Consider the following 27949-nt stretch of genomic DNA (forward strand, 5'->3'; position numbering starts at 1 on the left):
ATTTTTGTTGTTGTACATTTATGGCATTAGACTGAATTATGTGTACCTAATAAATTGGCAACTAAAAAACAGACTTTATTCACAGGCACCACCTTTTGAGCGGAGACTTGATAACTGGAGTTTAAAATGATGAGGCACAAAGTTAAAGAATTAAAAATAAAACTGCTGTGAAAGTGAATTTAAATATCCAAATTATGCTGAAAAGCAAGCATGCATGAAGGGTAAATAACTACTGAATGCATATCCCTGACTGAAAATGGATTCATTCCAGTGAAAGGCAGCTCTATTTACTCAACTGTCTGAAAAAACAAATTTCACCAGAAGAGGGAGACGTCAAATCCCTGGGAAAATTACCGCACAGCAGCTACGTTCTCCTCGCTCCTGTGTTTGCCTCTGCAGGAGAACAATTCAGCGCAATGCTAATGTTGTCAAACACTATTAACCTCGCAACCCTGGCAATATGAATTTCAGCTGTTGCTCCATCACATGCAATTTATGTCACTGCTGCAATGCTCATTACTCTGTGTTTGATTTCCAAATAATTCCATACGACACCTGTTAGATGAGCCAAATAGATCTGAGCCATTTCTTGGATTCAGCCTCAACAGTCAGATGAGGAGGAATTTTCTTCCTGGCAGTTGTTCCCTTCACCTGGACTCTGGTTAATCTCACACCACACGTGTGAGACTTACATAAACAACCTTTGTATCAAATGTTCTTTTACCTACAAGGATATAATTAATTATTTCTTTTTCAATTAAAATAAAAAAAAAAAAAATTCAATGTGTCCTCTGAGATATGACTTGAGCACTTTGATCTCCCTCAAAGGTTCTCACCATTTTCAAAGAGCCTTCCTCGTCTCAGTTCGTAATTATTCTTTCTATTTTTAGAGATAAGGATTATTTTTTGAAGCCATTCAAGTCACCTTTTCCACTGCACATTAGACAAAGAGAACATCTGAAATACAGACACACAGCACTGACAAAAAACAGTCGGAGTGTGAGCTGGGCAAAAAGCAAGGAGAGAGGAGAAAGTCTCATCTGTCAGCGGGCAGACAGAACAGACTTCATTTTGTTCTTGACTGTTGAGAGATGATAGCTTTGGATTCCAAATGACGGGGGATTGACATGGTATGAGACTTTTCAACAATCTGCAATTATGACCTTTTCTCAGAAGCTACAAACTGTCAGGTAATAACAAGGTCTTGGGTGAAAACGGACAATCTTTTGGCACAGGTAAGAAGTGTTACCTAGCAACCCTCGGTGTCCTATCAATAGTCAGTGTGGAGGTATCTCTGGAGATGCCCCCCCCCTCCACAAAGACCTGGTTCAGCTTGCTTCCACAGGCCCCATGACCCCTCTGGACAAACAACAGCCTCATTCTCTGCACCACTGCTGACCTCATTGTCTCTTTGTGAAGGGAAAGTCCAGAGTTGCATTCTGTTAAATGGCAAATGGTGCATCCACCGTGAGCGGGACGGACTTCTCTACCTCCAGCACAGGCCTACAGATGAGCACCGACCCCGCTGCCTCGTCCCCAGGAAAAACATGGTAGGAAAAGGGAGACTAAATATTCACCACACCTTTCTCCATCTGTCTTACAACACCTTTCTCATACTGTCACCTTCACTTGCATCCTCACAGTTACCGGCAACAGCTGCTGTTTACTCATGTTCTGTTCACTTCACATTTGTCTCTGTCACATTTACTTATATTTTATTTTTTTATGATTCATGTGCATCTTATGAACTGTGCTGTACAGCTGGACCGCATTCGTGATATTCTCTTGCAACATGTGCATCTCATGCTAATTCCAAATGCAAAATGGCATGTTTGGCTGCACTCAAGTGCTACAGTAATACCAGAGAGCAGATGGTATTGCATCGCTATAGATGAATTTTGTACTGCAATTGTATAATACTAAGCCTGCATCTTGCATCTATGGAGAGAGTTTTAATTACTGTTATGCTCACAATATGTTGCTTATAGAAACAGCTGCTCCTTGGAGGGTAAGCCCAGGAAAAATCCACACACTCCAGTGATAGGACAGGAACAGGAGCAGGAAATGTGTTTCAATACATTTTGATTTAGACAACAGACATGCCAAGGCTTCAGCTTCCTCATGACACTTAACATACTGAGAAGATACACACACACACACACACACACACACACCTACAGCTCCGATACATCTGGACTGGTCAGTGGTGGTGAAAATACAGGATTACAATGCTCCTAAATAAAAGTGACTGAGCCAGGCTGTTGTGGAGACGCAGACAATCAGCAGGTGGTTGTCGCAAATAAAGCAAACTTGCCAACATTTCATCAAACAGGAGCAACCCGCCAATGAGGTCTGATGTGCTAACTGTACTCCTCATAGAGTCTTGATGGAGATGCATTATCAGTGATTGAGAACCCGGCGGCTGTTGACCATCCTTTTCATTCAGAGGAAACAGCAGGAGCTGCAGCAACCAAAGGAGTGCAGGGCTGGTTAAAAGGGATTCATTCTATGACCCACGGTAAGCTCCAGTGGTGCACCACCCGATGGGCATCAAACACCAGGCTACAACAGCAATCCTGCTTCACAAAACAACACAAGCTGCAGAAACATGCCGCTCTAACAAGCCTAAAAAAAGACTGCACTGAATCAGACCATATACAGTGCAGTGATAAGAAGCACAGCAGTGTTTTCATATAAAAATGTCACTGTGTAGATTGGCTTTTCAACGTGTGCACGTATGGGAGTACAGCTTAATGTTTCTGCCTCAGTCTTTGTGTTGTGTGGCCGTGGTTTATATATGTAACAGTTGACATTTAACAATTCCTCTCAGCTCATATCTGGGATCAGAAGGCATTAACTCAAGTCATAATTGTTACTTTAGCTCACAGACTGGTGAGGCTGTTGGCAGTGGTGTGTGCTGTTGGACTCCTGGGAGGCTTAGCTGTAGGTGTCTGGTTTCTAGGTGAGTCATTGTGTTAAGAAAGAATCACTAAATTAGCTTCACAGTAACCAGGAACTGATATCAAATGTGCAAATTGTCAAGCATGCCTCAAGTTTCTAAAGCTCCACGTGACGTCTTCGAATTGTTGCCTCTTTTGTTCGACGCACAGTTTAAAACCATAGATAATCAGCTAAGTCTCCTATTAGAGAAGCAGGAACCATGAAATGTTTCGAATTTTTGCTTAATAAATGCCCTTAAAAATGATCAATTGATAGCTGCAGCTCTAATTCAACAACAATATGCTCACCCATTCTTTTTTGACAGCTACATTTGAAATTACTCTCTCGGATTAATTTTTAAATAAACTAGCAGGGATTTTACAGTTAAAAATACAAATCTGTCAATGCTCTCTGCTGGACAGAGAACAGTAGATTAAGCAACAGTGACACTTTCTAAATTATCTTTAATATTTACTTATCAGCCAACATATTGCTGCCCCGCTTATCTATCTGACACTACTATATGTTACTGAAGTTTGCTTAAATCTGAAGAATTATTCCCATTTTTTACTGTAGTAAACTTCTAATAAGATGTAAAGTAGCTCAGGACTTTGCTTCTCATATCAGCAAAACTGATTCGATGGCTTTGGATCAAAAAGAAAGATCCTTACAAATTGCACTGATAATGGCTCATCAGTCTATTGTTAATAGTATTGCAATGAAATTGGTCATTCATTAAAGGGGCATTCCGCAAATTTTGTGATTTTGATGAGAGATGTAAGAAATGCAGGATTCAGTGTTAATCCATCTCCTTTTAGAACCTTTTAAGCGTACGATAAATTGCACAAACAGCCCTTTAAGCCTTGGAGGAAAGAATCGGGAACGAGCACAAAACAAATAATTAATCTATTGTTTTAGCGATTGTTATTTTGATACGAAAATAATTCATCACATTGTTGAGAATCGCATTGTTCTACCAGACAGGGTATTAATTCAGACAATATGGTGTCATGCAGTAAGGCTAAACAGGTTTTTGCTGCCTATCTCACTTGTCTCACTGGCTAATTAAACAACCAACTGTATTTTTATCTACATATAGTCAAAATTCTGCTGAGGCCGTCCTACTCTCAGAGTTCAGTTGGACTTGGGGACACAAAGGAGACGCCTTTCTGCAACGTGACAGAGGATATTTCTATGTCTGACTCCAGAAAAGGTCTGTGTTTCCTCCCGTCTCTGGTGTTTGTCTGAGGCAGGCATCTCTCTCACTGTTTGAGGAATTGAAAAACTGTGTGTGGCTGCACATTGTTACGGGATTCATGATGCTGGGTCATGGTTCAGCTTTGAAGTGATTTTTATTTGAACAGTAGCAAAATTGTCATTCAACAGCTGCTTCTTGTCGCCTTTTGTTCACTCCTGAGAGATGCCAATTGACATACATGAAAACATTACACATAATGATCTGCTTGTATTGACTACATTAGCATAGACACTGGTGTTTTTCCTAATCATTTCCCACTCATAGAAGAGGCTCATTCATTACTGTTGCCTGAGAGCTTGTCTCTGGAGGGATTTTCAATCAATCAGGTTCAGTGTTTTACAGAATCAGCCCGGAGAACTCCCTTCTGGAGATCCAGCTGGGGAAGCTGCCCACTTGGTTGCCCGTGTGCTACGAGAGGTGGAACTCGTCCCTGGGAACGCTGGTGTGCAGACAGCTGGGTTATCTGAGGTCTGCACTGCTGTCAGGATCACATCTCACCACCTCAGCCTTTAACTCTGATTGAGACAAAGTGGCCGCTCGCTAATTTGTACTGTAATCTTCGCGTACTTCGCTGAGGTTGAAGGCCCGGCTTATTTATGATCTGCTAATACCTCATTTGCAATCTTGCTTCGCACCTTATGAGTCTGAATTATCTTAACACCAATTACCATCCATTTTGCATTTGTTCTTTTACAAGACTGACCAAGCACAAAGGAGTGAATCTAACCGATATCGGGCCAAACTATACTGATGGCTTTATACAAATTACCTCAGAGCACAAAAGCAACCTGGAAAATATGTGGCAACTCAGGTAAGGCGATTTGTCTGAGGACATCATACTCATAATGATGCAGAGAAAATTGTGGCTACTAACACATTAATTATGCATCATTAGTTACCCAATTTATTTTCATTTAGGGGGAGCTGTATTACAGGGAAGGTTATCGCTTTGCAGTGTTTTGGTGAGCAAATTAAACTTAACTTTTTGTTTGACATTGCACCCAACAACAACCCCCATAGTTCCTTAATAATTCTTCAGGAATAAGCTTCATACCGGTGGCAGTGAATGATGCCAGTTGCTCTTTATAATGGATCCAACTCATGGATATCTGTCTAGAGTGTGGGACACGAGCGAAGCTGCCCAGGATAATCGGGGGAGTCGAGGCTACGCTGGGCAGGTGGCCCTGGCAGGTCAGCCTCTACTACAGCAACCGTCACACCTGCGGAGGCTCCATCATCACCAGTCAATGGGTAGTCACAGCCGCCCATTGTGTGCACAAGTAAGACTGCTGACCTTACCAGCACTGAAGGTCCAGGGGTTACAGACTCCACAAAAGAGAATTATCAGTCATTAACAGCTGCATCACACTGAACACATGACGGTTCTCTCTTGTCAGCATCTGCCTCCTCTTTTCTTATCTGAAATGTCAGCTACAGGCTACCACAGGTATCCAGCTGGGTGGTCTATGCCGGTATCGTCACCCGCAGTTCGGCTAAAATGGCTCAGCACGTAGGGCACGCCGTGGAGAAGATCATCTACAACAAGGACTACAACCACAGGAGCCATGACAGTGACATAGCCCTGATGAAACTGAGGACCCCGCTGAATTTCTCAGGTCAGTCTGGGAGCCTGCTTGTGAAACAGCAGCACTCCAAAAACACATAGAAAAAAATAATCAATCGTGTGCTCTCAGTTTACCATTTTATTTTCTTATGCTGACACATTTCAGCAAAAGAGCCTTCATCAGACCAGTGCAAAAGTGGTATCCTCCTCCTTTTAAAGAGAATAAGCTATGATTGCCAGGTGTGCAGGGTCCACTACCTTCTGTAATCATAAGGATATACACAACATTAAATCCCACGATCTCTCATACATCCACGTCTTCATACAAGATCAAAAAAAGGTCAGCAGATGACTGTGAAAACAGCATTTCAGTGTCAAACTCAGCACAGGCATCATTCTGCACACTGAAGGTCAAACAACAAAGCGAACAATAAGTTTCACTTGAAAACACATTTTCGAGTGAAGGAGGGACGTTAGGGGCCTAATTAACAATGCTTTCTGAACTCAGCCATATTCAGAGTTCAAGGTAAACTTGAGGGAGCCCACAAGACAGAGATTTAAAAAAAAAAAGAAAATGTAGCATGTGTTTGTCTCTCAAACGGCATGGAAAAAAGCCTTAATAGCTGTAAAAATGATTTGAATGGATAAATAATAAAATAAATCAAATAATTTAATCCCAAGTATCATGTTCTACCCTTTTTCCTTTTAACTAGATACAATTAGACCTGTCTGCTTGCCTCAGTACGACTATGATCTTCCAGGAGGCACACAGTGTTGGATATCTGGATGGGGATACACACAGCCTGAGGGCGGTAAGATGCTACTGCACAGCTCTAAATCAAATTTACATCTGTTGCAAGTCTAATTTGTGCATGATGATCCAGTGTGCCGAGTGAACTGAAAGAGCAACCTTAAATTTGCGTCTTCGCTCTCTCTCTCAGTTCACTCGCCTGACACCCTGAAAGAGGCACCAGTTCCCATAATAAGCACAAAGAAATGCAACAGCTCCTGCATGTACAATGGAGAGATCACACCAAGGATGCTTTGTGCCGGATACACAGAGGGAAAAGTGGATGCATGTCAGGTCAGATTCGTGTTTTAACAACACCTTGCGGAAGTGTTTTAATGACTCATCCTCTCCTGTGTGATTTGTTTACGGTGAAACGCTGGCATAATGAAGAAAAATGTATTGAAAAATGTTTGTGCCTACCTCTTCAGGGGGACAGTGGAGGTCCTCTGGTTTGCCAGGATGAAAATGTGTGGAGGCTGGTAGGGGTCGTCAGCTGGGGGACAGGCTGTGCTGAGCCCAACCATCCTGGAGTTTACACCAAAGTGGCTGAATTCTTGGGCTGGATCTACAACATGATTGAGGTAAACAGACTTTTTAGCTATAGGGGATGTTAAAATGTGCAACTGAAAACTGCACAATGGAACCCAAGCAGAGCTTTTAAAGTGCTAATATTGTTTGTTTGTCTTGCAGAGTTACTGAGGAGGGCTCATGGAGCACAACAAGCAGAGGATGCGACTGATATTGCTGTTTGATTAAAAAAAAAATATCAGTAACATTTTTACTTTAAATGTCCGTTATATAATGTACACATTAATACAGACAGGAAACATCAACATGCATTTTTACGTTATATTTTTCCATGTACTGAATATAAATTATGCCTCCCATAAAACTGGGTCCGGTGTGATTATTGAGCTGCAGCTCTGCTTTTCACCGCCAGGTCACATCTGTGTGACGTTTCCATCATGTGGTTTCCATAACAACTGACAACATTAACGTGGTAGCGTTTAGACAACGTTTGGTGGCGACTTTACTTCGACACAAGTTAGCTTTCAACCAGCGTCTTTCAGGAGCAACGCCGTTTTCTAGCTTAACCTCACAAACTCCAGCGTTGCTCTAGCTTGTTGTGCTATCAGGCAACTTAAGTCATAAGCTAACTGTTAGCTAACTAGCTAGTGTTTGCTAACTCCAAAGTAAGACAGTCACCTTAATATGGCCTCCAACGGCAGTCCAGACGATGTTTTAAGACAGGTTAACCAGTTTTGGTCCATGCTGGATGATCTTTGTGAGAATGACCCCGCAGCTTACCGCAAGTTCGTTGAAAAACAGGTGAAAGAAGGAGTTGAGTTAAGTGCACCGCCTGAGCTCAACTCTTGTTTGTGCACTGAAATAATGGTAAGTTAACCACATTAGGCAGCAGCTTAGTATGGTAACTTCTCAGTTTTACTTTACCTATCAAGAGGATTTCTCACGACAAGCATTTCACGTCAAAGCAGGGAAAGGACAGGTGTGTTTCATTAATGGGGCCTCCGTCACATTGAGGTGAGTGGGCTCTAATAAGGTGTTGAGATTGTGTTTCCCAAACGGGAAGTTAAGCTCTTTACCGGTGCAAACTTTTAGTCATTACTTTATCGGACTTTTTTTTTTTTTTTTTTTAAAAAAGCAATTCCATTGTATTTTTAACAGAACTGAAAAGGTAAAAAAGCAAAAATAAATAAATAAATAAAATAAAATAAAAAACTTACATTGAAGGAGTCATGTTGGTATCAACAAAATGAAACGGAAGCAGAGGCACAGAATCTGACGGGTCACAGAATGTGGTAAAACACCAGCTAAAGATGGCGTTATGCACTATAACTAAAGTTTATCAGGTTGATTTAAGTACTCGTCTTCTGTCTGTGTTTAGAGCTGCAACAAATTTGAGTTATCTGCAGATAATTTTCTCGATTATTTGTTTGGTCTATAAAATGTCAACCTAATAGTGAAAAAGACTCACCACAAGCTCCCATTTTAACAACCTCAGATATCTTGTTCTGTTCAGCCAACCATTTATAATGTTCAGCTTGTTGTCAGTGAAGACTGTGAAAACCAGAAAATATTCACTTTTGAGTGGCTGGAACCAGAAAATGTCTGCTTAAACATTTACTGAAACAATGTGTTATCAAAATTGTTACCTGGTAATTTTCAATTGATTGACCATCCGAGTGGGCGGCGTGGTGGTGCAGTGGTTAGCACTGTCGCCTCATAGCAAGAGGGTTCCAGGTTCAAATCCCGGTCTGGGCCCTTCTATGTGATGTTTGCCTGCGTGGGTTTTCTCCGGGTAATCCGGCTTCCAAAAACATGCACATTAGGTTAATTGGCTACTCTAAATTGCCCCTAGGTGTGAGAGTGTGTAGTTGTTTGTCTTTGTGTGTTGGCCCTGCGATTGACTGACGACCAGTCCAGGGTGTACCCTGCCTCTTGCCCATAGTCAGCTGGGATAGGCTCCAGCTCCCCCGCGACCCTGACGGTATAGAAAATGGATGAATGACCAACCGATTCATCTGAAGTGTTTGAGCTCTGTTGTCTAAACCTAAACACGAAACATCTGAGTATCTGACTACTACACGAAGTAAAGCCGCCACACCTGTGTCCGCTTATAGGTCAGAGACAGGGTGTATTTTCCATTTGACAAGTGGTCCATCTGTGTCCTCGACAGGGGCCCAAGAAAGGGTTGCTCTACATCAACATATGCAGCTGGAAACGTGTGCCTGCACCTCAGGATCCCAGCAGGCCTTTACCTGTGTGTGCAGGGAAGCTGGAAACAAACACAAATGAAGGTCAAGGTAAAAGACAAAGCTGGGCTGTATCACAAGATATAGAAGTGGCCTTGGTGTTACATGAAGTAAACAAAAGACCTAATAAATTGGAGTTTTTACTTTGCAGGTTTGTTCACAGTGTTGGACGTGGCATTAAACCCTGCAGTGCTGCAGGATATTAAGAAAGACAAGACAGAAGTCTATATGCTGGCGTTGAGATTTGTCCAGCAGCAGTATGGGCTGATATTATCTCAGCAGTACTCTGTTGTCAAATGTAGCCCAAAAAGTAGTCCAGGTGACTTGCACCACCGGCTTGGGTTTCCACAGTGGCCTCCTGCCTCCAAACAACCAGACGCAGGTAGAGCAAAACGTCTTATACCCTGATAAGCTGCTACAAGTCCTTCATGCTTTAGCTATTCTTTTGCTGCTGTGGTCGTATCATCTTCCGCCTTCCACCACAGTTTCAGGTAATCCAGACTTTTCATTTTTACAGCCAGCCAGACCCCTGCTGCTCTTCTGCAGCAGATTTCCTCCCTACGCTCAGAGAAAAAAGACGAGGACACAGCAGCCCAAATTATCTGTAGACCTGCAGAGTGCAAAAAGAAGGATTTGATCCAGGTCATCTCCACCACATTTGTGCAGCCTCAGAAGCCAGAGTACCAACTTGAGGTGAAGGCTGATACAGCAGGAGTTCCTCGCAGTGTGGAGCTGACAGTGGAGTTGCCAAAGGTTTGCTCTATGTCAGACTGCCAGCTGAGAATCTCCAAGGTTAGTGCTTACACACTCCCTTGAACAGTTATAACGAACCACTTTAGAATCCAGTGTGTGTTAGTGTGTAGTTGGATGCAATAAAAATACATAGTTGGCCCGTTTCTACATTTGTGAGTTTTCTGGTGTGCTGAATTTATTTTTATCTGCAGGATGATGTCTTAGTGGAAGTGGAGGATGTCTACTATTTGCTTTTGGAATTCCCAACTGCTGTAAATGAGGACTCTGCATCTGCCATCTTTAACAAGAAGAAACGAAGGCTTACTTTAAGAGTGGATGTTTCCTGACCGTTAGCCTTAACGGAGGAACACAGAGCTGATCAGTCCCGCTGGGAATGAGATCAAGACTTTTCTGACAGTGAGAATACCTCAAAGTTAACAACCAGAACAAATGGAATTCTTAATAATGCAGTCTGGAAAGCTGTTTTAGTGCATCATACCATGCAGGGACTCAAAACTTCAGCTAACAAACAAGCGGTTCCCCTTTAAACTGATGCTTTCCCAAAACCAAAATGATATTTTCACTGAAACAAATATGTTTCTGTGTGGGTTCATTTGCAGCGGCAAATGTAATTCTTAACCCCCCCTCCACACACACCACACCACAAAAAAAAAAAAAAAATTAATTGACTTTAATGACAATCTGTGGAGTTGGTTTATTAATGTGTGGGTGTAAGAGTGGAGGTGTATAATGGCTAGGAGTTGGTGTACAGTGTCATTACCACCTGCCCAGGGAATAATTGCCAGCAAAATGATTCATGCAATAATTCATGTTTATTAAAACATCAAAATTGATGCAGAAGAACAACATCATTATTTGGCAATCTGGAACATGTGAAAAATGTCAGTAAACACTTTTTTAGAGTACAGCTTATGGCGTGTTATTTATAGTAAATTGCGTTAACTTTTTTTTTCATAATTCAGTTTCAAGTATCACATCACTGACCATTAATCTGTAGTCCCGTAGGTTAATTCATGAGCTGCAAACAGTGTCTAATGTACAGCTCTTTGACTTGTACTCAAATGTCAAGTCAAATTTTTCATATCAAACATTCACTTTTAAAACATGTTTTTTGTATCACAATTGTGTTAGAGCCATTGGTCCTGGCTAAATAAATTATGATTACGGCATCACGAGTATTTTCAGTGGCATCCTGGTCCAGTGGGAACAGATGAGGTTTGTAGTGGTGATCTCTGGTTTTTGGGCTCTACCTCCTCTCTCCGTGGTCCTCCTCCACCCACGCTACAATCTTCCCCTCCCAGCCAGGCACGACTGCTCCGTCCTGGAATACCTGCACAGCCAACAACCAGCATTTACATATCCAAGAAGCACAAATATAACGTACAAAGGCCCGGACAGAAAGGGATCGCTACAATGGAAATCAGTCCTCCTGCTGTGCTTCAAGGTGTAACGCAGCCATGGCTATTATTAGCATATCTGACTGTATAACAATAGCATATTTGCCTGCTGCAGCTGATGTGAAAAGAAGTAGTGTTTATAATTTTACTCCCACGCTTACCTCCTCTTTCACTGTGCCAAACTCGGGGTCAAGGGCCTTGAAGTGATATCTGAAACTGCCTTGTCTGTCCACGGCGGCCTTGAAGTCTCGCAGTGTCACCTCACCCAGCCTGTAAGTGCACACTGCCAGTCATGATCCATGTACACATACACCCACACAGCCATTAAGCGTGTCTGGGATAAACATTAAACAAGCGCAGATACTGGCACGTCTATATGTAGCCTGAATCAAGCTGTGCGTCCTAAGTGTGCACACAAACACAATTTGCTGAAAAATCATGAACGCTGCAGCGAGGGAGCAGACAATAACACTGTTACATAAACCCACCGTGAAGTGTTTTTATTTTCACCTTTTTGGGATGTTAATCAGAAACGGAGTGAGCGAGCGATCTGTGAAGTAGAGCACTTTAGTGGAGACGGCGGTGTCCAATCCCGGGCTGCTGTGCGAGTGGGCCATTTCTGGAAATAATTACAAAAACAGCAAACCCTTTTTCACAACCAGAGTCTAAAATGACTTCAGCCTCACAGTAAGCAATTCCCTCCCAACCTTCCCCCTCCATACATAGCCGTGTAATTGAATGGCACAATCTGATTTAACAGCCAGAGTTGAGATGTCGCAGAGGATGACAAATCCTAAACAAAACAGAAGTTTGGTTTGTCTCACTTGAGCTCGGCGGCCAGGAGTCACGGTCTGTCGAGTTGGCTCTGCGTCCTGGTGATTTAAATTCCTCCTAGAAGAAGAAGAAGCCATCACTCATAGTAAACAGCTGAATGTTATTTGTTGTCGACTTGTCATTCTCCAGGTGACAGATGTGTTGCTACGTTTTAGGTTTACTCTGAAAAGCTCTGTGTGTGTGAGAGAGAGTGTGTGTACCCCTCTGTCCTGTCTGCGCTGGGTGTCCAGAGAGTGTAATCGGTCCATGAGACTGGACACACCCTGTTCCAGGGTATCCAGGGTGTGATGCTGGGGGTCATGGCCAGAAAAGCTGTCTCTCAAACTACGCAGTGCCTCCCTGACCAGCTGCAGCTCTTCCCCCTGTGACACACAGCGTCCTGATGCTCAAACTGTTTCCGTAAATGCAGTTTAGTTTTTCATATTAAGGCAACAGGTTTAGAAGACTCTTACCACCAAGAAAAGCCCCCCAAAAAATACATAAAAATTTAAACAGGATAAAAAATAACTAATGGTAAGTCAAAATGATAACATACTAGTCAAACATTTTGACTCATGTATTCAAAGTTATGAACCTAAATTAAATTTATGACTTATTTCCGTATCTCATAATCTTGAGTTAGTAAGTTAAGGCTATCATTCATAATGCTGAGCAGTTAGCTCATCATTTTTGATAAAGTACTTCATAACTGTGCTGATAAATGGCTGATAAATTTCACTTTTGACTTGTTATCTCATAAAAAGATGTAGTACCTCATACTTTTGACTAAGTCAATATTTTGACTCATTTTCTTCTTAATTATTATTTCTGACTTTCTTGAATAGTATTTTTATTATGTTGTCATGCATATGTTTTCAGCTATTTTTTCTTATCTTCAAAATCAACCTATCAAACAGGAACTGATGCTGTTGATTAATGACTAATTGATTATTGACTGAAATTTAAAAAAAGGGGGTACATACAGGTGCACTGTGTTGAAATACTGCGGGCGATGTTGAAGCCACCGAGTTACTGTAACCACAACCTTCACTCCTGAATGACTGCAAAATGGACAACAGTACATGTAAACACATAAATAAAGCTGGAAGGCTTTCATCTTTCACTAGAACACTAGTGACATTCTGTAATTATATTATTATCATATAACAAATGTCAAGAACAAATCAGACGCCTGATCTCATTTATTCCTCTGTGCTATAAGAGTCCATTCCTGTCCAAAAACTGACACATCAATGAGCCACTGAGTGACATATTTCGTCATTATGATTTACACCCGCACTGTGGTTTATTTCCAGTCAGTCCCACACATGCCGTCCTGTTGCTGTAAATACTCACCAAATGTGTATTACTCCACAGCTGAAAATAGTCCTCAACAAAAACTGCAGTGCCCGGCTGTTTCAAGAAATTACTCAGACTTTTAAATACGTAAGGGATAACGATCAATGAGGTATCCGTTATCAGGAATTAATGGACACCCTGCAGCCAATCAGAATCGAGTATTCATCCAGATCATGGTGCAAAGATGTATATACCAGCTGTATTTCTTTTGTTTCACATTCCTGGAATTGTTTCTTCCTGTTAATGTCTTTCAGTGCCTTATCTGATTTTATATTTCAGAATTCATTCGTTTACATCCAAACATACATTACTGAGTAACATGAAAAATGACTGAACACGATTCCTACCCGTCCAAGGTTGACCTCGTGTGTTTTGTTTTGAGCTTCGTCCAGCTTCTGTTGCTGTTGCTGCAGTATTCGATCCTTCCTCCCAAGTTGCTGCTATTGTGACAAGAGAAGAAGAAGAAGAAGAAATAAATATATATATGTATGTGTGTAATGAACGCATTAAGGTACATAATAAAACACAATACCTCATATTCAGTGAGCAATTTGTTCCGTTCACCCAGCTTGAGTTTGAGCTCTGCCTGCAAACAGACATATTAGCATGAGACATGATTTCTGTATTTTTCTTGCATAAAACTACACCCATGCCTGTCAAGCAGGTCAAATATTACTTCAATTGCATCGTGTCAAACGGAACCCATCGCTTGTCTCACATTTTCCCCTTCCAGCTGATCTTTGGCCATGTTGCACCTCAGTAGTTCCTGCTTTAGCTGCAGTACGGCGTCTTCCTGCACTGCCAGGCGCTGCTGCAGAGCATCCTAATGAGAAAGAGGGGGGGAGATCAAAGAGACGTCCACAGAAGACCTGAATACAGATACGCCGCATCCACCTGCCTTATCGACACCATACGTCCACCTCTAACCTTTGATATCCTTACATAAGTAAAAGATAAATTATATGTTGCGTGTGTGATAGAAACTCCAGAATGATCAGTTTGGCATAACACAAAAGTCGGACTAGACTGAATTATATACTTTAATCCCTTTTTAATTAGCACACCAAAGGACAAAATTAGAGTAAGAGGTTTACCTTGATGGCCTGAAGGTGGCGTGCCTCCTGTTTGTGTCTCATAAGTTCCCTCTGAGAGCAACACAAATGAACAGAGACATTAGAGAAAGGGACTCTTTGCTTGTAGGGCAGCTCAACTATCTTAAACCTAATTACATTTACTTACTGTACCTTGAGATCAAGGGCTTCCTCTGTGCTTTGGTCCAGACGACTGCGGATTAGAACCTTCAAAAGGAGAGGGTATGAGGAGCGTAATTAGAGAATGGAAAAATGTCAGAGCGTATGAAGAGGCAAGCGGGCCTGCATGACAGCAGGCCAGCAGATCAGAGAGATTCAATTGTGCCCCACAGTAGCCATTCTGGAGAGGAGTGATGCCTGGAAACATCATCCCAGCAGAAGGGCTGACACTGACACCTCACAGTGAGGGTGGCAAAACAAGTGCTGTTTTCACGAGTTAGCAGAGGTGTGTGTGTGTGTGTTGGGGGGGGGCTGTACCAGCTGCTGTTCGGTGTTGGCCCGGTTATCTCCAAAGCTCATAGATCCATCCTGGTCCTCCTCAGGGAGGGAGCCATGGAGCAGCAAAGCCTGAGGACAAAACACACATACACACAGTGTGAAGGCCTATTAAATATACATGGCAGAGAAGCCAGATCTATTTCTGTGTTTGTATTTGTAAATACAGCAGTTTGGGGTTTTTATACTCGGCTGCACAGCAAGTCAGCACGTCGCCCATTTCAGCTAATCAAAAACCTGAATTTAACTGAAATCATATCAAAAAAAGCACACAAAACTTCAGCCTCCCACCTGCTCTAACCCACATACACAGTCCACATCCAAAAATATATTCATTAAATTATACATTTGTTTGTTCAAATAATGATGACAGCTTCACAATAACTACAGGATATTCTCCAGGGTCACTGTGGAATAGAGAAAAGTCTACAATGTCTGAAAGCGACCCTACGTTGTTTCATTTTATTCATTTGATTTACTGAACAAATCTGAGATGTGGGCTGTGATTCAGAGGTCTGGAACCAGGCTATGAAAACTCTGAATCAAATATATAAGAGCACAAACATGTGCTAAACTAATTTGAATCCCGGAAAGACAAAGAGAAAGACAGAGCTGGTATTAGCTTTGGAAATGTATTGTACAAAATGACAGAATGGAGTGTGGGCAGGAAAGGCTATTTGTGTAGACTCTATTTCAAAGTCCTCTACAGTGTGTTAACTTGTTCCACTCCACACACGCCATCACATTGTCATTACTGCAAAATATAATGACTTTCATATTTAGATATGCGCTGTAGTGCATGCTGAATGTTTGAAAAATATATGTATACATTAACAATAAACTGTAAACAGCATAACCACTGTTCCCAGGTAAAGTGTGTGGTAATATTTTCATAATAAATTGACCATATGCTTACATATAAACAGAGTACATTCGCATACACTTAAACTGCAAGCTGCAAGTATAAGGTTTTACTTTTACAATAAAGGCAAAAAATACTTGAACTAATACTTGATTTGAAATATTTTGCCAATATTTTAACTATTAAACATTAAAAATAATGTACATTACATAGTGAATACAATATCTAAGATCCCAATCAACATGTTATTTCACTGCATTACAGGAGATTAGTCTGATACCGGACCATCTGTATACTGATTTTACATTAGATGAATATATGTTAGACTGTCATCGTGATCAGATTTCAAGAAGTCAGAAAGTCAAAGTCAACTTTATTGTCAATTCTGCCACATGGGCAGCACATACAGAGGATTGAAATCTAAGACCCACGGTGCAGTGGTAGAACATTAAGTCAAAAAAACTGGAAAAAATTAAAATGGAAAAATAAAAGTGTGGTGATTTAATCTAGTGATCATCAAGAGCCTTAATGTACCACAAGTAGTCGAATTGCACCTTTAACAGAGATGTAACACGTCCTTCCCAGAGTGCATCAGGTGTTAAACAATAAATCTTACTTTCATAATAATAAGATTGAGTTGCCTTTTCAGCTTTGATTCATATTTCACTTTTGTTTAATCTATCTGAAAAGCTGAATAACATCTGGAACTGCCTGCACCCAGGCTCCAACCTTACTTTAAGATACAGAACATTTGAGCCATCACCTTCATCTGATGCATCTGTAGTCTGTGAGCCCTCTGTTCATGTGTTCATAGTCACAGTGCAGTTTTATCAGCAGGATCTACCTGGAGGCGAAACACCATCTTCCTGGCCTCCTGCATCTCCTTCTCCAGCTGCTCCTGGTGGGCGTCCAACTGCTCCTCCCAGGGCTTCTCTTCCTCCTGCCCATTGTGCCCGAGGGAGGGACACAATCCACACAGAGACACCTCCTCTGGAAAGAGGAGAGGCACGGGGGAGGTGAGACAAGGGAGCATTCATTGCATAGTATCTTGCTCCACATGAGCTGATGTGCAGCCAACCAACCTGTGACAGATTTTTTCTCTGTCAGCTCAGATTTGTCATCCTGAGGTTCTCCCTGGTCCTCAGACTGATCATGGACTGCCTCCTCTTTAGCGGTGTCAGTACACTGGGTGATAACATACTCTTCTTTGGGGGAGTGAGCAGGGCTGGCTGAGCTGAGACTGAAACAGATGGTGGGCACAGGAAGGAATGAGCGTGTTTGCATCTCCTGCCAAATGAACGGCAGTAAATAAACCGAGCTACATAAAATGGAGATATACACTTTAATAACTCCCCAAGGAGCACAAAGATGTGAATTAATCCCATCTGCGCTAAATATTTTAAAGCATATCCGTTTAAGTACAGTTCCCGCAGGAATACAGCGTATCACAGAGCTGATAAATGAAAATAAAATGAATGAAAACAGACAACAGAACAGGGTTGAAACCTGTTCAGAAAATACACAGTATGAGCAAGAATGCATGCAACTCTGCCATTTTTCCCACAGGAAATTCTCGACATAGTTTGCTCTCCCCTCTTTAGCCGTAATTTCAAAACATAATCCTGGTATGGTTTCTGAATGGCTGGTTTTCGTGGAGTTTGTATGAATATGCATAGTGTGTTTTCTGAGAGAATTTCCAGCAGCCCGAGGTTCAGGCCGGCTGTCATCTTCACTCCGCAGTGTTTGCAGAAATGGGATACAGCTACTGTGACCTGTGACCTATGGCATTATGCATGGTCCTTTAGCAGTTGATTCCTTCTTTTTTCCCCTCTATGTCTGCGCTGGAAAACAGGCCTGCGTCTGCAGAAATAGATCTAAACCCTGTGTTCGAGACAGGATAGAAAAGCGCCACGATCCCTCATCCTGCTCCCGAGGCCAACGAAACCAAGAAGGAAAAAAATAACAGGGATAAAACTGTGTTTACAAAGCAAACAATGCCCCAAGGGATCGCATTTGCACAGTTAAACACATACTTCACATACATATGCAGCAAGATTTAGATTGCAGCCGACGAGATTTTCTGCTTATCTAATAGCATTATGCAGCACAAGTAAATATCACAACAGACAGTGAACAGGAACACTGGTAACATCCACCACTTTTGAATTCACAGCTGCTTTATGGATTCATTGTGCTCATATTGTGACTACTTAGAATAATGTGCTCCTAAGTTCTGGCTGTAGGCCAAGAAACAAACTGGAAACAAGAAATTAGAGACAAACTGAAAAACACTGAGCTAAATGCTAGTTTCAGCCTGCTAAATATCTAAACTGACAATGCTAACATGCTGATACTTGGAAGGCGTGAAGTTTATCACGTTCACCACGCTGGTCTTGCAACTTAGCGTGCTAGCGTTTGAGAATTCACAGTAAACGCAAAGTACAGCCGAGGCTGATGGGAATGTTTTGCAGGTATTTGGTCATGAACCAAAGTACTGAACTAATTAAAATTTTAATCTGTGTGGTTTTGTTTTATTTATGTTTTATTTATTTAGGACATTTTTAATATTGGGCACTGTCGCCTCATAGCAAGAGGGTTCCAGGTTCGAATCCCGGTCTGGGCCTTTCTATGTGGAGTTTGCATGTTCTCCCTGTGCCTGCGTGGGTTTTCTCCGGGTACTCCGGCTTCCTCCCACAATACCAAAAACATGCACATTAGGTTAATTGGCTACTCTACATTGCCCCTAGGTGTGAGTGTGAGAGTGTGTGGTTGTCTGTCTTTGTGTGTTGGCCCTGCGATTGACTGGCGACCAGTCCAGGGTGAACCCCGCCTCTCGCCCGTAGTCAGCTGAGATAGGCTCCAGCTCCCCCGCGACCCTGACGGATAAGCGGTATAGAAAATGGATGGATGGATTTTTAATATTTGTTTTACATTCCCATTGCAATGTTTCGATAGTCACAAGCAGTAAAAATTCACTGCTCTTTGAAAGAATGTACTTGCATTATTATACTACACTTAATTGTCTTGGCTACTTTGGATATTTGTGGCACATTTCATGGCAGTTTATGTGAGTTGTGATATTACAGTCAGGACCAAAGTGGTGAGACAAGACCGACGCTGCCATCCTGCTGTTAGCACCACTAAAGAAAACTATAAAGATAAAACTAAAACTTTTACTTTAGGAGAGCTTAACCACGTGACGGCGTTGAGAAACCTCAGATAGTTTGGTCCTCCCAGCTTTTCAGAAAGAGTAATCACACCAGGCAACATGAATAAAATGTGCACCGAGTGTGATAGAAGATGCTGCTGTGATTAACTCAAAGTGTTTGTGGAAAGGGGATCAAAGCTGCTGCCACCAACTGATCTTGTCATTGCAGATGACAACACCATTGAAACGGCCTCTATGGCTGTCTCAGGCTGCAGCAGTTCAATTAACACATTTATCTTAGAGGATGCTGATCTGTTGCACCAATGGAAGACAAACATACAGAAAGAAAGAATTGGAACATATGGGTTAAGCCGGAGATTAAGCGCTGGGATTTGCAAGAGATGAGCTCCAGATTAACATCATTTGATCAGCAGCGGTGGAAAGTTGCCGAGTACTTTTACTCCAGTACTGTACTTACAGTAAGTGCAAATCTGAGATACTTTGCTTGAGTATTTCAATTTTATGCTACATTATACTTTTGCTTCACTCCATTTCAGGGGGGAAATGTTGAACTTTTTGCTTCATTGCATTTATCTCACCGCTGGGGTTACAAGAAATGTGATAATTTTCTGAAATAATGCAGAAAATCAAACTAGTGCTTACAGTGAAAACAGCAGTGCATGTTACAGTAAGCAGCTCCACCAAAGAGATATTTCCCCTCTAAGCTTCTCAGGTGGTTACATTTCAATAACCTTTTGAGTATCAAAAAGGTAAATTAGAGGTGAAATTTTTCTCCCATTGTCATTGCAAACAAGCAAACTGTATAAAAACTGTTTAAACAACAGTAAGATGCTGCTTGCATATTGACTCATCAGTACTAAAAATATAATAAAGCTACACAGAATCATCTATTCGTCACAGAGGACATTTTTCTGCAGGATGAGGTCTCTTACTTTTGATACTTTAAGTATATTTTGCTGAGAATGCTGATGCACTTTAGCTGAATTTGGTTGGAGGTTGTAATGGAGTAGCTTTATGTTGTGGTTTGGTACTTATTCCATCGTTACTGATCAGCATGAAGAGTCAAAATGTTAACAAGTTGGTTGACTTCTATTTTTAAGTTAATTTTAAATGATTAATGTTCAGTATGGCAGCCTGTACGCTTGTATAGCAAACATGGCACCAAACAATGGTGGCTTTTTAAAATATCTTCACAGCCCAAAAGCAAACAAGCCTTTTGTCAAGGAAACATCTCATGGTTGTTCTGTAATTTAAAATATGTCATATTCATCCGAATTGTGCAATGGAAGAGCCGGGGATCTGAGTTAGACTGTGGCTCATCTCACACAGACACACACAAGGGGACACACCCACACCTACTGCACTGTAAACACTGAACAATAACATGCACGGTCAGGACGTGAAAGTCACGCTGCTATGGAGAAATGCATTTATTACCACTCATACTGAGACACATGCTGATCAAAACAATTAACATGATGTATCTGGTCCCGTGAACGTAGGCCTGATGTATTGTGTCTCTTTGCTTACTGCTGCACTCACGCACTGGAGACAAAAATAGCAGCCTGGATTCACATAATATTTGAACGGTAAAACAGCTCTTACCATTTCATCTGTTTGGCTCCCATGCTGGTGTTTACGGGTTTAACCTCCCATACAGTCGCAGCCCTGCATCTGGGTGATGCTCTGCTTCTCAGTCAGGACCATAGTCCAAACACAGCCAGAGGCAGCAGGGAGGGGATCAGCCCTGAAAGCAGCAACCAGAGGAGGCTCCACGTCGCACGCTGTGCTCAACCAGAAATAACAACGCGCTCAAACCCTCTACAGCAGCATACTCTTAAAAACATAAAGCTCCAAAATCCTAACCAAAAGCCCTGAACCCTTGTCCCAAATCGTGCCAAGGCACAGTCGTAGCTGGCAGAGACAGACGGAGACACAGGGAGGCTGGACTGCTGCTCAGCAACACCAGCGGCTGAAGTCTGCCTGGTTTCTCATTGCACTCGCCTTGTGCCTGAGCTCACCAGCTCCCACTCACAAACACAATGTTTTTTGTTCCTTGCCGACGAGAACTGATGCAGCTCTTGTGCATCTTTTCCCCCTTTTTTCTCTGCCGGCCTTTTTGCATTTACTCCCTTTGCCCTCCCTCCCTCCTTCCCCTCTTTCCCTTCTGCTCGGTCGCACTGGCTTTGTATCAGTCTTTCCTTCTTTCAGCGAGCGAGGATGTCAGACATGGCTCTGTCTGGGTATGTTTACCCTTCCCCCTCCGCCTCATTCCTCCTCCCTTCTTTCCTCATTGCTCTCTCCTTTCACAAGGAAGAGGAGGAGGAGGAGGTTTTTCCTCCCTCTGCTTTTCTCCTTTTGCTTTTTTGTGTACTGTGTGTCACTGCAGCTAATATGAGAATCAACATATGGACCGATTGAAAAACAGACATTGAGAATCCATGTGGTGAGGCGTCTTTTTTGTTGACAAAAAAAAAAAAAATCACAGGTTCGCACACAAGCATACACATACACATTACACAAGCACATGACATATGAGAGGTTAATGATATATTTACAGAGAACGGCATTCACCGAATGCACACATCAGTCTGCACTTACAGCTCATTTCGCATTCGTTGTTGTGTACTGCAGCTGTGACAGAAAAGATCTTAAAAAGCCAGATTTATAATTTGAGAAGCATGCAAACAGAAACAGGAGGTCTTTCTACGACACGCACCGTTCGTGTTAAGTCCTCTTCTGAAAGGCATTTCGGCTGAGCACACTGTCATTAGGCTGTTAGAAATGTAGCCTGTGTCATCAGCAAGAATGTGAGGTTGGTCTCCACGTGGCAGCTTGCAGCCCTGCCCAGAACTGAAAGACAGTGTTTCAAAGTCTGTGTGAGCACCATCAGCTACATGCTTCAGCGAGTTACTTTAATGTAGAGTGGTAATCTGGAGCCATGGAAACTAACTAACTGTAAAGCTGAAAACTGTGGAAGTTATGAATGTTAGCTTAAAAGCACCTTGTGGAGTTTTTGACCACTATTGACACTGTTGAACAATGTCTTTGCATGTGGGTCCATATTTTCTGTGCATAAAAACAAACATACACATGGGCATGACGGTGATGTCATACACATTCCTGCCAATTGTTTCACACTATACGACTGATCTGAAGGTCGCAGTAACTGCAGGGGAGAAGAAAAGTGTTGGTAAACAAATATTAATTTAACTATTTCAGGTTTTAAACTTTTAAGAAAAATAAGTTTTGCAGATATTTTGAGGAAGGCAATGCATGTTTTTTTTTTGTAAAAGTAAATATAATCAGAAATTTCATTCATTTCATTCATGAAGACAGTCAAGCTAAATGAGATATTACTCCAGTAAATGTACAAAAACGCTGGTGCTCACAGTACAAAAAGTAAAAGTGCTCATTAAGCAGAACGGCTAACACATTTTATGTGATTGGACCATAATTCTTGATGCATTAATGTATAAGGATCACTTCAGTGTTGGTTTAGAAATCAGTCGTCTGTCACAGATCGTATTTTATTTTATTTATTTGAATCTACAAAGTAACTAGTGATTAAATTTTAAAAATAAACATAACAGTGCATGAGTATAAAGAAGTCAAAGATACGATTTGGTCCTGTGCTCCTTTTCTATTTCACCATTGCACGCAGAGAAGGCTAACATTACCGTAAATACACGTCATTTATATACAGTGTGGGCGTTTCATACAAGCCTCAAGGGAAATCCGTGATGTGGAATTCACAAAGAAAAGGAAAACTCTTTAACTGAACAATAGTTAAAAAAAGTATTTCAGCGAGCATCTAAATGTCAGTGAGACGCTTGGTCACAGGTTCAGATATTTAAATATGTTATATTTCGACTGGGAATTTGGTTTTGTGACAAATCTGGCTGAAACCTGCAAAACTGCAAACAGGAAGAAATAGAAAATTATGGCTCTTTTTTATCTGTTCAAGCTAAACCAAAAATGTATTTCCAGCCAAGCCAATCAAAGTGAAATGCATACCTGTGCTTTAAACTGTTTTCTAAAGAATAAGCAGCATTGGGCAGATGGAGCTGCTGGTATAGAGCAGCTACTGAATTCAGTTTTAAAAATTCAATAGCTTCTTGAAAAACCTTTGCTGAAACAGCCTTCATGAAGTTACTGTTTCTTTAGTGCACCACTTCCTGTTCCTTTGAGCATCCCCTTGAATGTTTTTGCTCCAGTGTTTTAAAAAGACAAGGACAAACTCAGAAAAGACAGACAATGAAGATCTGGAAGACCAAGATGTGACTGAGGGAATTGGATGCAAAGTTTTTCTTTAACAGAGAATATTCTATTTGTGCATAGATGATGAATAAAGGGTGACTTTGCTGTTCAGAGTGCGGTGGGAAAGTCATTCCTCGGGAGCGAGGAGGTGAGAACAAAGCTGGTTTGCCACAGGGACAGCATGCAGTCCACTGATTTGTAAACCAAATGAGTTGCTAAAACAGAACAGATCGTTTGCATAGTCACCAAGGATTCTGATTGGAAATTATTATTGTGCCTGTGCAAATCAGAGTTACCCATCTTTTTATTTTTTATTTCAGTGACCTTCAAACAGATACGCATGAAGGAACGCGGACTGATTAGGTTTTATCCCCGAGCAGTCCATCCATTTCTGTTGTCACATACATTTTACAGAAGACGTCTGTGGCTGTTTAGGTTCAACTGCAGAGAGTGAGGGGTTGACTGAAGCCTGGTCTGTCGTTATAAATCAGCTATTGTCCAAAAAAAAAAAAAAAAAATGTGTGCATTAAAAGCTGCCATAGTGAAATAAATGATTTTGCTGTGAAATTATCTGACAATTATCAGAGCAGCACAACCTCTGTTATCTTAAGTGTTATCCACTGTTTCAGTAAAATAAGTACATCAGTTGAGTAAATGTAGTTGGTTACTTTCCACACGGATAAATGAGCTCGTCTGCAACTTTTAATATATGAGAACTGTCATGCTTATTTTTAAATGCTGTCTTCTTTCAATAATTCAGCACTCAAAAGCTCAAAAGGTGTACATTAAACTGCTTTGAAACAAAGATTAAACATTGGTTAGAACCAATGATATATTTTGAGAGAAATTAACTAAAAAAAGGATAAATGAAGTTCTTAAGCATCAGTCATCTATAAAATTCATATTTATTCAGTACTACATATTGCTGAAAAACTGTAGTTTTTTTGTACTTCTTAAAAATGAATGGCATAATTTATGTTATATTTAAGATTTTAAGAAAAACCAAGTGCGAAATTATGTTAATATTATGTTAAAATATTATATTTTCCTATCAATTGTTATTTATCTTTACGTACAGTTTTAATAATTCAGATTTGTTAAAGCAATGTGCGAGCATCGCTACATTTGCAGTTAAAATTTGCAGTGTTGAATATCCACTTACTGGAACGTCTCCTAACTTCAACCAGGATGATTGACGGGCCTTCGGACCAATCACAGTTCAGCTTTTCAAACGTTGAGCGACGTAGAACGTGAAAGAACGTCATGCGTTTCAGTAAACCGGAAGTGCCGGCAGAGGCTTTGAGCTGTGTTTTATCCTTCTTGAATACTACTCGTTTTGGAAAAGGTACGATTTGTATACATTTACGAAACGGCGTTGAACGTGTAGTAGCAGCTTCGTGTTGTTTTAAACTAGCTTTTAAATAGGATATTCTTGTTGTTTTTATAACATTCATGTGCCTGCTATTCAAGAGTGTCGCTAGCCAGCTAGGCTAACAAGTGATGTTGAGTGTTCGTGTATCTGCATCTATTTGCAGTCACTCTTAACTGTAGGTTTATTGATCGGCGATCCATTTTGACTGTCGGCAACTTACATTTGTCTCCCGTCAGGTGTCATCATGTCAAAGCAGCCGCTGGGAAAGACACTTTTGAGGAATGTAATCCGCCAAACAGGTGCCCACAACAAGGTGCGTTTGAGATCTTGTGTTTGCGTGACAAATGGGAAACGTACTCAGTTTCCAATTTATTAGGTATACTAAGCCAAAACTAATGTAGCTTATAATATATATCCTATAATGCTCTGTCTTTGTCGGAGCTGTTTTAGAAAGCTCATTCAATTTAATAAACATGTTGGTGGTTGTTGTTCCTGTATTCTCTATACCCCCTTTGACCCTCATTTTCGTCCCTGAGCAATCTGGTAATTATTTTCTCAATTAATTGATTGTTCTATAAAATGTCAGAAGTGAGTTTTAAAATGTATCAGACAAAGAATTTAAGCAAATCCTCCCATTTGAAAGGCAGGCACTACTAATTAGAAAGGCAGGCACTATTTGGCATTTATGCTTAGTTTAAAAAACACTCGACTGATGCGGTGATTCAAATTCTAGTCCTGGTTTCAGATGTCATTAAACTAACCATCATATAAATGCAGGGCTGCGATACTGACATGTGAGCAGATTCACAAACTGAATTTTTCAGAAAATAATATGCAGCTTTTTCTCGAGGAATGTAATTTAAATCCTGTATGCTTGGATGGTTTTGGTGAATTCAAAGAAAGCATTTAAAAATATGTCTGTGAGTGTCAGTGTGTGAAGTGTGTGTGTGTGTGTGTGTGTGTCTGGGCAGTCTTTAACATACTTACTCATGTCGACACCCTGCAGATCCAGGAGGAGACGGAGATGTGGAAAATGCGAAGCTGGGAGGTCCAAATGTCCCAGTGCAAACAATCGTCCAACACAGAGAGTGTGAGGTGGGAACAGTGAACGCACCACAGCTATTTTGGGACTGCGTTTCTTCATGTTTAGAGAGCTGGTCTTGTATGTTGCTCTTTTGATTTACTGATGATTGTTGATTTCCAGGGGGCGATTGCACTGTGATCGAGTGCCAGATCAAGGCAGGGACCTGAGTCAGAGCAGAGTCTCAGAACATGACGACAGAGAGACTCGTTACTGGACTCGCAAACTGTATGAATTTGAGGCCAATGATCCTGACAGGTACAATTCACAACTAAACATTCATCCAAGTATGTTCTAGCTTCTCGCACTTTTTGCTTGATTTCTGGAAAAATAACAAGAAAAGAATTGCTTTCCTTATTTGTATTCTATCCGCACTATAATGTAAAATGTAGGGGAGCTGGACAAGAATGACAAATTTACATCTTTATCTGACGTGTTGACGTCACAGGTGGGGACACAGTGGCTTCAAGGAGCTTTATCCAGAGGAGTTTCAAAATGACGGGTAAGCAAAAGTTCAGCACTTCATCAAATAAGCAAGAGATGAGACCAGAACGACATAAGCAGCTCTGTTTTATTTAAAGGGGGGGCACTCCAGAGATTTGGTGCTGTGCTTCCACAAGGCTGGGGGTCAGGCGAGAAAGATTTGAAAAATAATTGTTGCAGGGGTTGGGATAACATGACTTTTGGTCCCCGAGGTCCAGCTCAAAAACATACGGTCCCTACAACTTCCAGCTGGGAATGAAATTAAAATCAAATTTATCATCTGTCCAAGATGACCTAAACAACATGAGGGTTTTTATTTTTCAAGTAGGATTTCAGTAAAAACTTTGAGCTCTCCAAACCAAAGCTAAGATGACCATGATGATATGTAGGGTTATTATTTCATACTATAGAGCTTCTCCAGAGCCCCAGAGGAGATTATTAACGCTTTTCAGTAGCCAAGTGGTGCCCCTTATGACAAGTAAACTGATCTTGGTGTGTTTTTGCTCCTCTCTGTCTACCCTGCATCAATTTTGTTCCATTTGTTTTTTTCTTTAGTGAAAGGAACAGCGGCAGAAAGAAGATTGCACGCCACAAAACGTCCAAGTCTGACAAGTCCAAGTCTGACACAGAAGCAAGCTTATCAAAACGATCAAAAAAATGCTCCAGAAAAAAGAAAAAGAAGAAGAAAGATGAGGACAGAAGGCGTAAGAAAGCGGACTGCTCGAGCAGCGGTGATGACAGCAGCACGACCAAAGACAAGCAGAGGAGGAAAAGGACTAAAAGCCGACATAAAAACAAGAAAAATGCAAAAGCCAGAAGGAGAGAAGAGGACAGCAGCCCAGGGGACAGTAATGATGATGAAGACAGGGAGAGAAGGACTCGCAGTCGCAAAAGGCGAAAGCAGGACTCCCCCAGAGACTCGGACTCGGGGCCGAACTTAAAAAAGAAGAGGAGGAAAAACTGGAAAGCAGCAGATGAGGAGAGCTCACACGATAGTTCTGGAGACTAAGGTTTACAGACACGATGGGACCCACAGCTCAGGTAAAGATCAGGAAAACTACAACCTATTCTTTTGTTCGCCTTAACTTCTCAGAGGGCTTTCCTGCGCCGGGCCGTTCTGTATCTGTTAGACATCAGCAGACCCGTGCTGTCGGGGGTGCTGGTGCTGCAGCAACCTCATCCACCTGTGCGGAGGCTTAAAGCACAGCACAGCAGTGCAGACAGCGTGAAGAAGGGTGAGGATGAGGAGGGGGAGGGGAGGGGAGGGCGGTATCCAACGCCTGCCTCGCGAAGAACTCTGTCAGCTGCAGGCTCATTGATTTGATCATTGACTCTCGCCTCACGAGGAGAACGTCCTGTCCTGATCTGACCATTGTTTCTTTTTTTTGTAGAACATTTTTATTTAAGAACAGAAGACAAATTATGCAACTTGTCCCCATAAACTCTGATGGAATTTTCACTTTGCTTTTATTCACTTTTTTTTAGTTT

General features: G+C 41.5%; 4 protein-coding genes and 1 long non-coding RNA gene across 10 annotated transcripts in view; 3 read left to right on the plus strand and 2 right to left on the minus strand.

The window, feature by feature from the left end:
• LOC124059442 overlaps positions 1-7897 on the minus strand; it is a 36154-nt gene extending 28257 nt beyond the window's left edge. For both annotated transcript variants that reach the window (XR_006843393.1, XR_006843392.1), the window contains exons 1-2: positions 7759-7897; positions 6973-7117 (exon numbers count right to left, since the gene is read on the minus strand). This is a non-coding gene — a long non-coding RNA (uncharacterized LOC124059442). The remainder of the gene's footprint in view (positions 1-6972; positions 7118-7758) is intronic.
• On the plus strand, positions 1446-7283 carry tmprss5 (transmembrane serine protease 5). Its single transcript, XM_046389429.1, has 13 exons — positions 1446-1550; positions 2380-2518; positions 2882-2962; positions 4040-4153; positions 4531-4666; positions 4896-5009; positions 5117-5160; positions 5316-5478; positions 5630-5814; positions 6476-6574; positions 6704-6846; positions 6981-7133; positions 7243-7283. The coding sequence occupies exons 1-13, from the start codon at positions 1548-1550 to the stop codon at positions 7249-7251; spliced, it is 1383 nt and encodes a 460-aa protein (XP_046245385.1). The 5' UTR covers positions 1446-1547; the 3' UTR covers positions 7252-7283.
• pih1d2 (PIH1 domain containing 2) lies at positions 7765-10986 on the plus strand. The gene is made up of 5 exons (XM_046389424.1): positions 7765-7947; positions 9251-9377; positions 9478-9708; positions 9844-10118; positions 10271-10986. Exons 1-5 carry the CDS (start codon positions 7765-7767, stop codon positions 10403-10405), a joined length of 951 nt encoding a protein of 316 aa, XP_046245380.1. The 3' UTR covers positions 10406-10986.
• Positions 10877-25229, minus strand: dixdc1a (DIX domain containing 1a). 3 transcript variants are annotated; one of them, XM_046389423.1, is made up of 15 exons: positions 25118-25229; positions 17179-17336; positions 16941-17086; positions 15217-15306; positions 14893-14946; positions 14743-14793; positions 14367-14471; positions 14181-14234; positions 13996-14085; positions 13273-13350; positions 12511-12672; positions 12301-12367; positions 11987-12095; positions 11638-11746; positions 10877-11409 (listed from the first exon to the last, which is right to left on the minus strand). In XM_046389423.1, the coding sequence occupies exons 1-15, from the start codon at positions 25141-25143 to the stop codon at positions 11326-11328; spliced, it is 1383 nt and encodes a 460-aa protein (XP_046245379.1). In that variant the 5' UTR covers positions 25144-25229; the 3' UTR covers positions 10877-11325. The 3 variants fall into 3 exon arrangements, with proteins under 3 accessions (XP_046245379.1, XP_046245377.1, XP_046245378.1); XM_046389421.1 differs by having other exon boundaries at positions 13996-14088; XM_046389422.1 differs by lacking the exon at positions 25118-25229 and adding an exon at positions 20871-21571 and having other exon boundaries at positions 13996-14088.
• nkapd1 (NKAP domain containing 1) lies at positions 24794-27867 on the plus strand. 3 transcript variants are annotated; one of them, XM_046389425.1, is made up of 6 exons: positions 24794-24870; positions 25134-25210; positions 25904-25992; positions 26102-26236; positions 26427-26480; positions 27017-27867. In XM_046389425.1, exons 2-6 carry the CDS (start codon positions 25142-25144, stop codon positions 27468-27470), a joined length of 801 nt encoding a protein of 266 aa, XP_046245381.1. In that variant the 5' UTR covers positions 24794-24870; positions 25134-25141; the 3' UTR covers positions 27471-27867. The 3 variants fall into 3 exon arrangements, with proteins under 3 accessions (XP_046245381.1, XP_046245382.1, XP_046245384.1); XM_046389426.1 differs by lacking the exon at positions 24794-24870 and adding an exon at positions 24880-25034; XM_046389428.1 differs by lacking the exon at positions 24794-24870 and adding an exon at positions 24884-25027.
• Positions 27868-27949: the final 82 nt, after the last annotated feature.

The sequence above is a fragment of the Scatophagus argus genome, chromosome 5 (assembly GCF_020382885.2).
Source record: "Scatophagus argus isolate fScaArg1 chromosome 5, fScaArg1.pri, whole genome shotgun sequence".
In the NCBI taxonomy this organism is placed as follows: Eukaryota; Metazoa; Chordata; class Actinopteri; family Scatophagidae; genus Scatophagus; species Scatophagus argus.

Excerpts from the sequence above, each read along its gene's own strand:
- nkapd1 (XM_046389425.1), top strand. The coding sequence starts at position 25,142 with ATGTCAAAGCAGCCGCTGGGAAAGACACTTTTGAGGAATGTAATCCGC. Across the intron at positions 25,211-25,903 it reads AAACAGGTGCCCACAACAAG|ATCCAGGAGGAGACGGAGAT; the intron begins GTGCGTTTGAGA and ends GACACCCTGCAG. Across the intron at positions 25,993-26,101 it reads TCCAACACAGAGAGTGTGAG|GGGGCGATTGCACTGTGATC; the intron begins GTGGGAACAGTG and ends GTTGATTTCCAG.
- pih1d2 (XM_046389424.1), top strand. The coding sequence starts at position 7,765 with ATGGCCTCCAACGGCAGTCCAGACGATGTTTTAAGACAGGTTAACCAG. Across the intron at positions 9,378-9,477 it reads AAACACAAATGAAGGTCAAG|GTTTGTTCACAGTGTTGGAC; the intron begins GTAAAAGACAAA and ends TTTACTTTGCAG. Across the intron at positions 10,119-10,270 it reads GCCAGCTGAGAATCTCCAAG|GATGATGTCTTAGTGGAAGT; the intron begins GTTAGTGCTTAC and ends TTTTATCTGCAG.
- dixdc1a (XM_046389421.1), bottom strand. The coding sequence starts at position 25,143 with ATGATGACACCTGACGGGAGACAAAT. Across the intron at positions 14,472-14,742 it reads GCCACCTTCAGGCCATCAAG|GATGCTCTGCAGCAGCGCCT; the intron begins GTAAACCTCTTA and ends CTTTCTCATTAG. Across the intron at positions 12,673-13,272 it reads TATTTCAACACAGTGCACCT|GGGGAAGAGCTGCAGCTGGT; the intron begins GTATGTACCCCC and ends TGTGTGTCACAG.
- tmprss5 (XM_046389429.1), top strand. Across the intron at positions 4,154-4,530 it reads TATGTCTGACTCCAGAAAAG|TGTTTTACAGAATCAGCCCG; the intron begins GTCTGTGTTTCC and ends AATCAGGTTCAG. Across the intron at positions 5,815-6,475 it reads GACCCCGCTGAATTTCTCAG|ATACAATTAGACCTGTCTGC; the intron begins GTCAGTCTGGGA and ends CCTTTTAACTAG.